Source organism: Ranitomeya imitator, chromosome 5, assembly GCF_032444005.1.
Source record: "Ranitomeya imitator isolate aRanImi1 chromosome 5, aRanImi1.pri, whole genome shotgun sequence".
NCBI lineage: Eukaryota > Metazoa > Chordata > Amphibia > Anura > Dendrobatidae > Ranitomeya > Ranitomeya imitator.
The window spans coordinates 518,062,596-518,076,530 of NC_091286.1; the positions used below are offsets into that span (position 1 = coordinate 518,062,596).

Genomic DNA, 13,935 nt, shown 5'->3' on the forward strand with positions numbered 1-13,935 from the left:
GAATAAATTAACTTTGATGATACTCTAATTTTGTGAGAAGCAACTGTACTGACTAGTTTACCACCCACATCTGCTGGTCTTCTAGGCAGTGAGAACAGAGATTAGAAGTAATTTACAGCATTCAAGCTCTGCTCTGAAGCTGGCTGGACCCAAACAAACACTGTGCCCGAGGCAAATCTGCCTGTATTTGCAGCACCAGAAAGGGCACAGTCCGGGCCAGCGTCTCAGCTATACCACTGGTTTGAATTGACCATTCAGAAGTGAACCAAGCTGGAAGCTAAGTGGCAGGTAAACAATTCTCTCCTGTAAAGAAAAAAAAAATCAATCACAAGACAACCCTTTTAATGCGGAATAGAATGTCTTGCAATGAACATTTGGTGTAAAAATACCAGAATGCTTGGAACATATTCTAGAGTCACATATTTGAACAAAACTGCAATTTAATAATTTCATAAAAGGGTGTTAAAATAGATATTTTTACAATAATTGGACAGATGTGAATGGCTAGAAACAAACAGATGTGCTTGCAGATTTATGAAATGTACATTTGTATCTTGGTAAATGTAAATACTCCTTATACACTCCACTCAATCTGCATGTAGAATTTATTAAATACATTAAAATATGCAATGTAACAAAACTTGTTTTTCTGCATACGAAATTCATAACACCATTTTAAATGAACAAAAGATGGCTCACTAACTTTTTTTTTTTTTTAGTCTTGTCTAACAGCTAGTGCACATTTCACACTAGCTCTTCTCCACCGACACCAGCTGTTTGCTCTGTTTATTGGACGCAGTTCACAGATTACATATACATTAAGAGTGCTGGACAAAAAAACATGAGGTACGAAAGTGGTTCAGAGATAATAGGTCATGCAGATCATGCTAAACAGCAAAAAGGAAAAATAATGTGAATGATAGAACACCGAATAAAAATACAGAGAATGTGCATAAAATAAAACAAAAAAAAAAAAAGTTACACAGCTTTGCTTCTTTGGTTACAAAGTAGGTTGAACAATTTCACAGTTTTTTTTTATCCCACCCTAAAAAAAAAAAAAAAAAAAAAAAAAAATTCACATAAATTTTCTAAAAAGCATAGGAATCATGGCAATTTTTTTTTATTCCTCCCACAGTGGGAAAGAAGAGAAATGAACAAAGTTTTCTTCATCAAAATATCTAATCTATCATTTATTTAGCATCACAACTGTCTCACTCCTGTACAGGTGCAATAGGTTTCCATACTTACTCTTTACAAAATTTACATTCAGACTGGATCGTTTCTATATTGTAAAATAAATACCAAGACGTAAGATTGCTGTTAGTGTTAGATATACATATATATATATGCCTGGATAGGTATGCTCAGTTATTGCCCTATCGGATGCAATCTTGTTTCTCTACTATTTATGATAGATTTACATTTATTCTCTATATAAAGGAAAATAAAATAAAGAGTGTCTGTGACATTGTTCATACATATTAAGAAAATAGCAGCCCTGTAATAAATAAAACACAAAACATTTAAATGAAACTGAAAAGAGGCAAAAAAAAAAAGTTACTTAAAGTACGGTGGCTCTCGCTAGGAATACGATGATTAGTTTTGCTTACGTAGAACTGACAAAACATGGCTCAGAGTATAGTCTAAAATAACGAGACGCTTTCCCCCCTGGGAGAGCCACCAAAGCTCTAAGTAAGACCCATTGCTGGATATCAGACCTTAACAATCCGTTCTAGCAGCAGTTTATGTTTCAGAAAACCAACCATATAATCCATAAAATGAGTGATCAATTCATATAGATTAGCTGTTCATGAATAGCAATGCAGGAGACGCACAGGACGCGCCGCTCCTTTAAGCCAACAAGCACGTCAACATAGGACAATACCTGGAGAACATCCAGAGCAATCTAGAATACAACTATGTTCTACCATATTACCGTAAATAAATGCAGCGGGAAGCAGATGGCAAGAAGCCCACTATACAAAGACCCCGGTTCTCATCATAAGCGGGTCCCTTAACATTGTAGACGAATTTCATTATACCCTTTAAATAGGCTGATTGAATATTAGAAAAAGGAGGCGCCAGGCAGGAAGGTTTATAATGGTTTCCCAGGACATGGACTCGTCATCCGATGGCAGACAGGTCATGACGGTGGTGACAAAGTCCATCATGCTTTTCTAAAAACCACAGCGATTAATCAGTATGAACAATGGATGGCTTTAGTACCAATGTAGAGTCCTTTCTAACAAGACGTGCATTTTTTTTTTACGTTTTCTAGAACATAAAGTGCTGCTCTTGACCCCTTTCCAGAGGATCTAGTGACCTGCACACATTCATTGTCAGTATTCAAAGAATGTATGTTTTCTGTATGTGCATGTGTATATGCGCGTATATATATAAAGATTTTACCATTCATTTGTGTTAAAAACCTGATACGCAAAGCAATAGGCATCACCTCTCTCACAGCGAGAGATCAGGGAGTACGATTGTCTAATACTGAAAAGGCCAAAACACACAAATGAAGCATGGCTACTTGCTCTTTTTCTCATTTTTTTTTCATTTTTAAAGTGGAAAGAACAGCAGTGGCACACAAGGACAGATTGCTTTCAGATTTCTGAACGAGGCGAGAAAGCAGTTTTTTGTACACTTTTTACGCCGAAGAAACATTCGGTTGCTGCGGTGGGTGTGCGGTCTGTGGAGCCGTGTGAGGAGCTGTAGTCACTGGAGGTGGCTGTTGAAAGGTGCCAAGACCCACTTGGGTCGAAAGTTGAGACAGCTGATCGCTGTTAGAAAGGGTTTTTAACAGTGCATTTTCACGTTCAAGTGTAGAGTTTTTCTCTATTAATTCCTTTATTTGTTCCTTTAGGACTTCCACCTCTTCTCGTACCGCGTACATCAAATGGCTTTTTACCAGGTCCTAGAAGAACAAAAAAAAAAAAAAAAAAACTATTAATACTTGGCCTTACAGAGTCCCTAAGGAAATCTAACCCCTCTATTTTACTGGCTAAAGTGAAAGAACCTCTGTTTCCAGCGCTGGGATTTAGAGCACTAAATCTTGTGTACAGTAGAAAGCTTTCATCTACTATGAAGTGGGCGAGTATTCGCACTTATGGCTACAAGTCAATGACGCTTCACTTTCTTAAAAGAAAAAAAAGCCCTTGACAGACCTGTTATGAGTTCAGAGTGCTTTTTCCCCTCTGAGTTAGGCTATGTTCACACGTTAAGTTTTTTCTGTGTTTTTATGCAAATTAAAAACCTTGCGGTTTACAGTACCAGCAAAAGCAGTGAGATTTCAGAAGTCTCATGCACACGCTTTTTTTTCCTGACTGAATTGGAAAACTGCTTTATTAAAACTAGCATGTCACTTTCTGCGCTTTTGCAGCAATTTTTTTTAACAATAAAAAGCAATAAACAAGTGTTAGTATTGTCTAATTAAATATGTGTGAAAGTAAACAATGTCCGCCACCTCAATGCACTGCCAATGTGTGAAAGTAAACAATGCCCGCCACCTCAATGCACTGCCAATGTGTGAAAGTAAACAATGCCAGCCACCTCAATGCACTGCCAATGTCTTAAGGTACCTTCACACATAACGATATTGTTAACGATATCGTTGCTTTTTGTGACGTAGCAACGATATCGTTAATGAAATCGTTATGTGTGACAGCGACAAACGATCAGGCCCCTGCTGGGAGATCGTTGGTCGCTGAATAAAGTCCAGAACTTTATTTAGTCGCTGGACTCCTGCTGACATCGCTGGATCGGCGTGTGTGACACCGATCCAGCGATGTCTTCACTGGTAACCAGGGTAAACATCGGGTAACTAAGCGCAGGGCCGCGCTTAGTAACCCGATGTTTACCCTGGTTACCATCCTAAAAGTAAAAAAAACAAACACTACATACTTACCTACCGCTGTCTGTCCTCCAGCGCTGTGCTCTGCACTCCTCCTGTACTGGCTTTGAGCGTCGGTCAGCCGGAAAGCAGAGCGGTGACGTCACCGCTCTGCTTTCCGGCCGCTGTGCTCACAGCCAGTACAGGAGGAGTGCAGAGCACAGCGCTGGAGGACAGACAGCGTTAGGTAAGTATGTAGTGTTTGTTTTTTTTTACTTTTAGGATGGTAACCAGGGTAAACATCGGGTTACTAAGCGCGGCCCTGCGCTTAGTTACCCGATGTTTACCCTGGTTACCGGCATCGTTGGTCGCTGGAGAGCTGTCTGTGTGACAGCTCTCCAGCGACCAAACAGCGACGCTGCAGCGATCCGGATCGTTGTCGGTATCGCTGCAGCGTCGCTTAATGTGAAGGGGCCTTTAGGCTACTTTCACACTAGCGTTTTTTGACGTACGTTGCAATGCGTTGTTTTGGAGTAAAAACGCATCCTGCAAAGTTGCCCGCAAGATGCGTTTTTTTCTCCATAGACACTCATTAGCGACGCATTGCGACGTATCGCCACACGTCGCATCCGGATGCGTCGTGTTTTGGCGGACCGTCGGCACAAAAAAAGTTCCATGGAACGTCTTTTGGTGCGTCAAGTCCGCCATTTCTGACTGCATCCGTTGCCCACGTTGTTCTTTTTTTCGCAGTTTGCGTCGGTACGTCGGGCCGACGCTAGTGTGAAAGTATCCTTAGGTAAACAATGCCTGCTACCTCAATACACTTCCAATGTCTTCGTTAAACTGTGACAAATTTAACTTCCCTGTCTGCCTTTACATTTGCAATTGTATATCGATGTGTAACTTTCATGAACTTTCTATTCAGAATATGCACCCAATCTTTTTTCCCCTACATAAGTTGAACAAACTGCCTATTTTTCCAAAAATGTTTTATGGTGGACTAACACCTAGCACAGTTTATGGTTGCATGGTGGAAACAAAGGGGAGCTTCAGAATCTTAAAAAAGGCAGCACAAGGAGATAAAAAAACACAAAGAAAAGCAGCAAAACCTGCTTTTTGTTTGCCGCTTTTTCTTCAGCAGGGGAAAAAAAAAAGCTGCAAAAAGCAACATGTGAACATACGCCAAATGGCTTTCAGGGCAGGAAGTGGAAAAGTGTTGTAGAAGAGTTTTTAAAAAAAAAAAAAAAAAAATATATATATATATATATATATATATATATATATATATATATATATATATATATATATATATATATATATATATATATATATATATATATATATATATATATATATATATATATATATATATTTTTTTTTTTTTTTAAAAAGGGAACCTGTCAGCAGGATTGTGCACAGTAACCTACACAGTGTCAGGTCGGTGCCGTTATACTGATTAAAATGATACCTTTGGCAGTTGAAATCCATCTTAATGATATGCTCGTGCCCCGGGGCGGAGTGGAGGGTTTCATGTGGTGCTCTGCTTAGGTGGAGGTGCCTGTGCTGCAGAATGATCGCACCATTTTCAAACTGATTTTTTATTTTTTTTAAAATGAATTTATGGATACCACACTCACATTCCTTATGTAAATTAGGGGGCGGGTCAGTGAGGGATCAGTGACCTGTCAGAAGCCAGACTGATGAATACCTAATCATACAACGAGTTGCTCCTCAGTTTAGAAACCTATAATCCAAGAATGCACTTACCATGGCCTGCTCTATCTTGTTGTCGATGGCTACAACATTCGCACTCGTTGAGCTGAGGAAAAAAAACAACAAAAACATAAAATATTACAAATTACAAAAACATAAAATATTACAAAAAAATATTACAGTTTGCTGCACTGCTGGGATGCAAACCAATATTTCCAAGATCAGTATAATATCAGTCAATATCAGTCCCGACAAACAGCCATGGAAAATATTTACTGCTTTGTGGAATACAATTATTCAACTTTACACAAAATTTCAGATTGCAGAGATAGAAGCATCAATCCAAGCAAAAAAATTACACGGGTGTGATCATGCCACCAAAGCTGTCAGTAATTAATCATGCTTTCTGGCAATCTAAAAGGGAAATTTACAGAACTGAAAACGTTTCGGCTCCTTTCACACATCAGTTTTTTTTGCCATCAGCCACAATCAGTCGAATTTTGAGAAAAAAAAAACCGGATCCAGCAGCTGATGCCACTGGATCCGTTTTTTCTCAGACTTGTATTAGCGACGGATTGCGACAAATGGCCTCACATTTCATCCGTTCGCTGGTTCCGTTGAAAATTGTCTGGCTGGCGGCCAGAGACAGCGGACAAAGTAACTTTGTGTCCGTTGAAAAACGGACAGCGATAGATCCGTTGCCATCCGTTTGCTGGAATGGAAGCCTATGGCGCCGAGTCAAATGATGGAGTCTGGCAACGGATTCCGTATTTTTTACACTGAGCATGCTACGATTTTTTTAAGGATCCAATTAGCCAGATCAGCTAGTCAGATCCGTCTCATCAGTTTTTCACAATCTGCAACAGATCCGTTTTTCAAAAATTCGACAGATTGTGACTGATGGCAAAAAACTGATATGTGAAAGAGGCCATTGCGGTATTTTGTTCTGACAATTGACCGCATCACGTAGAAAAAGGTGAGCGACATTTACACAAAACAGAAATTTTGGCCTTCATAGAAGATTCAATGACAACTCAAGAAAATCACAATACTGTAAAAGTGTTAGTAAAACTACAGTTGCAATAAGCAAAATATTACGGATCCTGGTTTCCTGTGACAGTTGTAAGCGCACACTGCTGATGCCCCTACTGTACCCGCGTCTGTGCAAGCAGCTAAACACCGATGTGACCGGTGTCACTGCTGGGGCGGCCATCAGGGAGAGCTGCCAGCTCCTCTGAGGGTGGATTTACAGGTTACATATTACGTGCAATAGAAATGTCTATTCTCAGGTCATTTAAAGCTGTAGTAATAACCAGCTTCTTGCCGACGGTCAGTCCCGTCCTCTGTGACTACGACATGCCAGCTTAATTACAATGTCCTACAAATAGGTCATTTTTACCATCACTGTAAAACTTTGCATCCCAAGAGCTTGCACGCTATATGGGACTTGGTATAAGTTATATGCCCACATTTAGGACGAATTTCACTGGTGTTTTAGTTGACGTGACTAGGTGTTCAGCTTGTAACACCATGTTATAATTTATATATGGGTATGATTGACAGAAGTGCAGGAACTGCAGCAAATCTACATACATTAGGGCCATTTATAAAAGGCTACATGCCGCACTTGTGGAAATATAAATATATATGCTATGAGTGGCTTGTACAAAAGCATCTACGTAACTTCTAGCCCTTTTCTCTTTTTTTGTGAAGTAGATGGAGGACCACCTGCCGCCAGATACATTTTCTATAAATTTCGCCAGAAATGGTCAAACATTAACAAACCACTACAGCACCTCCGCGGTGAGGTGTACGACTAAGGTTGCTTGAAAACATTTTCACATTTTCATTCAGTGTTCTAATAGTAATGAATGAGATCGGTGAATACCATGTTTCTTTGTAAATGTGCACCATAGCGTTAGTTTAATGTGTTCTACTCCAGAGAGGCGATCAGTTCTGAGGGTGAGCATTTCCGTTTTCCAACCTTCTCGCCTTCGTTTCATGTCAATAGTCCATTTAGGTGCCGACTAATGATGAGCGAATATACTCGTTACTCGAGATTTCTCGAGCACGCTCGGGTGTCCTTCGAGTATTTTTAGTGCTCGGAGTTTTAGTTTTTGTCGCTGCAGCTGAATGATTTACATCTGTTAGCCCGCATAAGTACATGTGGGGGTTGCCTGGTTGCTAGGGAATCCCCACATGTAATCAAGCTGGCTAAGAGATGTAAGTCATTCAGCTGAGGTGAGGAAAACAATCTCCGAGCACTAAAAAATACTCGGAGGACCCCCGAGTGTGCTTGGGAAATCTCGAGTAACGAGTATATTCGCTCATCACTAGTGCTGACCGACATGTGAAAATATCCTGCATGTCAGATTGTGTTTGACAAACGTGTAGGCATATCTGTGAAATCTGCTAAACGGGTCAGATGGGCAGTGATGTACATCCAGCTCCATTGTGCCCATCAATATTCACTTTGGCGTAGTAATCTGTGCAGAGATCCAACGTCATCATGGAGGACAGGGTCGTCTAACCCAGAGGTCCCCAACTCCAGTCCTCAAGGCCCACCAACAGGTCATGTTTTCAGGATTTCCTTTGCATTGCACAGGTGATGCAATTATTACCTGGGCAAGACTAAGGAAATCCTGAAAACATGACCTTGTTGGTGGGCCTTGAGGACTGGAGTTGGGGACCTCTGGTCTAACCAGTCTACATACCAGCAGTTCACCAATGAGGAGGGGTCTATGTGGGGATCGTCTCTCTAGGACTGCAAACCCTTTAAGTAGCCATAGTGCTCTATATGGAGGACTGCAGAAACCCTTTTATATTAGATTTATGGTACTTTCAGGCTATGTGCACACGTTGCGGATTCTCAGCGGATCCGCAGCGTTTTTTTTTTGAGGTGCAGAAACGCTGCAGATCCGCAATTGATTTACAGTACAATGTAAATCAATGAGAAAAAAAAAAAATGCTGTGCACACTTTGCGGAAAATCCACTGCGGAAACGCTGCAGTTTAAAAGAAGTAGCATGTCACTTTTTTGTGAATCTGCAGCGTTTTTGTACCCATTCCATTATAGAAAACCGCAGGGGTAAAAACCGCAGCAAATCCGCAAGAAAACCGCAGCAAAAACGCACAAAAAACGCTGCGGAACCGCTGGTGCGTTTTATGCCAGGAGAGGCAGAATCCGCACTAGAAATTCCAAAGCCTAATCCGCAACGTGTGCACATAGCCTTAATCACGTTTGACTGTCTACCAAGCGTGCATGTGGGGATCCAATGTGATGGCTACTGGCCAAAGGAGAGGCTTCAGCTGACAGCGATTTATGTGGACAGCTTAACACAGCTGTGCAATACATTATTTGCCTCATAATATAGTACTAGGATTTTAAAAAAAATAAATAAAACACTTTTGGTACACCAAGAAAAGCTGTACAATTGTATTTTTATAGTTTAGTTATGTTCATGTAGATCATGTGATAAGAATATACATTATGAAATGAAGCCAATCAATGGCCACTTCACTCTCCCCGCCTTTAGACAAATTACCAACATCCAGAGAAGTTAATGTTACTGCTGTCTTGTCCTCTGGATGCAAGCAATATGTCTAAAGGCAGGGAGAGCGAAGCAGCCACTGATTGTCTGCAGGGTTCACGTGACATTACGCTGTTATGCGATTGCTGGATAATCCGTTGCAGCAGCACTGGGACAGCACCAGCGGTCAAGGGTGTTTTAAAGGCAGAAATCTATGGTTAGGCAGAATGAATCAACTGATGTGACCTTTAACCCCTTTCCACCATCGGAGATAATAATCCCTTTGATATGGGCTCCAGCGGTGAGCCCACATCTTTTCCAGCACAAGTCAGCTGTTTTGAACAGATGGCATGTGCCCCAACAACCGAAGGAGGAATCGAGATCCTCCAGCAGCTGTTAACCTGTCAAATGGCGCTGTTAAATTCTGACAGCAGTGCACCCGGCGGCCCTGCGCCTATGGACATGCGGCGCGTCTTTTTAGAATTCAGCATGTCTGTTTACCTTGTGGGGACGCTCCGTCGCAACAAGGTAAATAACAGGTCCCTATGCATGGGGTGCGGAGATTCCGGATGTGTGCAATGAAAACATCCAGAATCACCACGTGTTCAGAAGGGGGCGGCGCTTTGGGCAGAGCGGGTTTTCTGCTCCGTCCAAAGCGCCGACAATCCGGACCGTGGACACGCACCCTTAGATAAAAGAGAACCTAGACATGTTTGGTGTTTATGAACTCGTATTGACCTGGAGAATCATATCGGCAGGTCAGTTTTAGCATTTAGGGAACATAGTAAAAAAGCAAAAACAAAAAACAAGTGTGGGATTGCACTTTTTTTGCAATGTCACCGCAATTAGAATGGTTTTCCTGTTTTGCAATACACGATATGTTAAAACCAATGGTGTCGTTCAAAGGTACAACTCGCCCCGCAAAAAACAAGCCCTCACATGGCCATATTGACCAAAAAAAATAAAGAAGCTATGGCTCTGGGAAAAAGGGGAGCAAAAAACAAAAACGAGAATACCTCTGGTCATGAAGGGGTTAAATGCAGAGCCGAAATTAATATTTTACAGCTACGCTTATCAGGTGACAAAGTTCTGTTACCTCTTCGGTAACAGCTGCAGCTCACAAAAGCCAATATAAGCAGAAAAAAACCCCACTCATAAAAAAAGTGAGGCTTTTATATGCAACAAAGCCCCATGTTAACCTCGCCCTGATAAAAATGGAACAATTACCATCAGATTGAAATATTCCACAACTACACAGATTTAGAAAGGTCACAAGACCTAAAAGCTGGATACTGAATGCATAGCCTTCCTGTAAGTTACCTGATTTGGGGAACACCTGACTTAATATCAATGAAGCTTGAAAATATTTCCTGTATCGCCCAAATGGAAAATTCCACTTCTATACATTCTAGCCTCTTCCTGACAGTCATGAACATGTGTGTTATTCAGCCATCAGCCTCTGAGCAGTGAGGGGTGCGATGGTCCTCCTACATAGTAACATAGTAACATAGTTAGTAAGGCCGAAAAAAGACATTTGTCCATCCAGTTCAGCCTATATTCCATCATAATAAATACCCAGATCTACGTCCTTCTACAGAACCTAATAATTGTATGATACAATATTGTTCTGCTCCAGGAAGACATCCAGGCCTCTCTTGAACCCCTCGACTGAGTTCGCCATCACCACCTCCTCAGGCAAGCAATTCCAGATTCTCACTGCCCTAACAGTAAAGAATCCTCTTCTATGTTGGTGGAAAAACCTTCTCTCCTCCAGACGCAAAGAATGCCCCCTTGTGCCCGTCACCTTCCTTGGTATAAACAGATCCTCCGCGAGATATTTGTATTGTCCCCTTATATACTTATACATGGTTATTAGATCGCCCCTCAGTCGTCTTTTTTCTAGACTAAATAATCCTAATTTCGCTAATCTATCTGGATATTGTAGTTCTCCCATCCCCTTTATTAATTTTGTTGCCCTCCTTTGTACTCTCTCTAGTTCCATTATATCCTTCCTGAGCACCGGTGCCCAAAACTGGACACAGTACTCCATGTGCGGTCTAACTAGGGATTTGTACAGAGGCAGTATAATGCTCTCATCATGTGTATCCAGACCTCTTTTAATGCACCCCATGATCCTGTTTGCCTTGGCAGCTGCTGCCTGGCACTGGCTGCTCCAGGTAAGTTTATCATTAACTAGGATCCCCAAGTCCTTCTCCCTGTCAGATTTACCCAGTGGTTTCCCGTTCAGTGTGTAATGGTGATATTGATTCCCTCTTCCCATGTGTATAACCTTACATTTATCATTGTTAAACCTCATCTGCCACCTTTCAGCCCAAGTTTCCAACTTATCCAGATCCATCTGTAGCAGAATACTATCTTCTCTTGTATTAACTGCTTTACATAGTTTTGTATCATCTGCAAATATCGATATTTTACTGTGTAAACCTTCTACCAGATCATTAATGAATATGTTGAAGAGAACAGGTCCCAATACTGACCCCTGCGGTACCCCACTGGTCACAGCGACCCAGTTAGAGACTATACCATTTATAACCACCCTCTGCTTTCTATCACTAAGCCAGTTACTAACCCATTTACACACATTTTCCCCCAGACCAAGCATTCTCATTTTGTGTACCAACCTCTTGTGCGGCACGGTATCAAACGCTTTGGAAAAATCGAGATATACCACGTCCAATGACTCACCGTGGTCCAGTCTCTAGCTTACCTCCTAGTGCTCTTAACCTGGTAAAAGCTGCAGTCAATCACTATTAGTGGCTGCACTATAATCACCCTATCACAGTGACCAAAGTAAAAAAAAAAAAAAAAAAAGAATTGTAAATCAACTTCCCCTTTATCACCCCTTATGTATTTTTTTCCCATTCTTTGCAGTTAGGATTGGGGTGCTGGGTATACGGTTGGGGTTGTGATTACGGTCGGGTAGGGCTGTTAGGGTTGGAGTTAGAATTGGGGGGTTTCCACTGTTAGGTACATCAGGGGGTCTCCAAACGTGACATGGCGCCACCATTGATTCCAACCAATGATGTGTTCAAAAAGTCAAACGGTACTCCCTCCCTTCTGAGCCCTGCTATGCCCCCAAACAGTGGATTTTCTGTCATACTGATGCACTCCGTTAGCGATTTCTTTGTCAGATTACCTCCACATCAGAAACTGCTCTCAAAGTCATCTGGATTGTCGTGGGACATTATGGATTATCTTCTCCGTGGACAGGTGAGGAATATTGTGGTTTATCACTTTATTTTTGTTGCCGGAGATGTTGGCATCAGTGGTTTAGGAGTTTTGAGTATGGATAATTAAGATTCACTAAAGGAGTGTCATTATTTCAAATAAAGGACTTAGTGTGTTTTTTTTATGCACTATCACTATGGGGTTAATAATGGATAGGTGTCTTATAGACGTCTCTCCGTTACTAATCTGTGGGCTTCATTTCACCTGACAATACAAAGGTGATATCAACCCCACTTTTCACCACGACAGGCAAGTGTTAAGAGCGAGGCTAAGCGCCAGATTTGGAGCATCTTATAGATGCACCTTTTCTGGGGCGGCTGAGAGCTGATGTTTTTAGTATGGGAGGGTACCAATAGCCATGGCCCCTTCCTAGGCTATTAATATAATCCACAGCTGTCTATCTTGCCTTTGCTGGTTAGATTTTATAGGGGGACCCTATGCCAACTTTTTTTTCTGGGATTCCCCTGTAAAGTAGTCAGTAAAGGATAAGCAAACAGCTGTGAATTGATATTAATAGCCTGTCAACCTTTATGGCTATTGGCTCCTTCCCAGGATATTAATATCAGCCCCCAGTTTCCCTCTCCTGGTTATTAAAATTACAAGGGAGCCCACACAATTTTTTTTTCTTTAAAATTAACAGTTACTGTTTGGGTACAGCCTATATATATGTTCATTCTGTTAACTCCTACATAGGCTGGTGACATTCGAAATGTAATTAAGAAGTCGCAGTTAACAGGAACAGTGGAAGCCAAGATAAGGTCTGGAAGACCAAGCAAAATTTCACTGAGCTGCTCGTAGGATTGATAAAGGCAAGTCAGAACCCCTGCTTGACTGCAAAAGACTTTCAGAAAGATTTAGCTGTGATTTAGGCTTTGGCAATGCCCTAAAGTCAAAACATTTTGGACTCTGATTTCCACAACCTTTAACAGACTCTCCAACAAAGTCTTTACCCTTACCCCCCAAATGGCCCTCCTACCTATTAACTTGGATGTATTGGACTCAACACTCCAACCGCTACTCATTCATTTATGCCTTGTAGCAAAAAGCATCATTACTCTCCACTGGAAGAATAAAACACTACCCAATCCGGATATTATTTTTCAGCTACTCCAACAACATAGATCCCACAAACTGAAATTCGCTCTGATCAACAACCAGTTTGGAAGATTCTGCAAGAAGTGGAACAAATGGGACAAGGCCTTCCCGCCTCCCATTACTTGATCTATTCGCCTCTAACATATAGGCGTAACATTACACAATTCTTAATTTTCAATTCTTAATCCCATGCACTACTCATTAATTAAAAGATTAGTGCCAAGTGCTAAATGCTTCGATTAAATGCTGTTCTCATACGATTGGCCTTAAATGGCTTGCAACCAACTTATAGTCCTATGAACAACTTGATTAATTTGTAAAAAAAAAAAATTGTCTATTATAACCTATATTGCAATGAACGTTCCTTTTGTTATATTGTAATACTACAAATTCCTGTTACACTTGTATTGTTGATCCTCCCCTCCCTCTCCCTTCCTCCCCCCTCCCTTCCTCCCCCCTCCCTCTCTCCCTTCCTCCCCCCTTCCCCTCTCTCCCTTCCTCCCCCCTTCCCCTCTCT

At 41.3% G+C, this 13,935-nt stretch overlaps 1 protein-coding gene across 2 annotated transcripts in view; it reads right to left on the bottom strand.

Moving 5' to 3' along the window:
* Nucleotides 1-422: 422 nt before the first annotated feature.
* TSC22D2 (TSC22 domain family member 2) overlaps nt 423-13,935 on the bottom strand; it is a 63,529-nt gene continuing 50,016 nt past the window's right edge. For both annotated transcript variants that reach the window (XM_069727534.1, XM_069727533.1), the window contains 2 exons: nt 5,600-5,651; nt 423-2,917 (listed from right to left, as the gene is read on the bottom strand). In XM_069727534.1, coding sequence (XP_069583635.1) covers nt 2,651-2,917; nt 5,600-5,651 — 319 coding nt within the window. In that variant the 3' untranslated portion in view covers nt 423-2,650. The remainder of the gene's footprint in view (nt 2,918-5,599; nt 5,652-13,935) is intronic.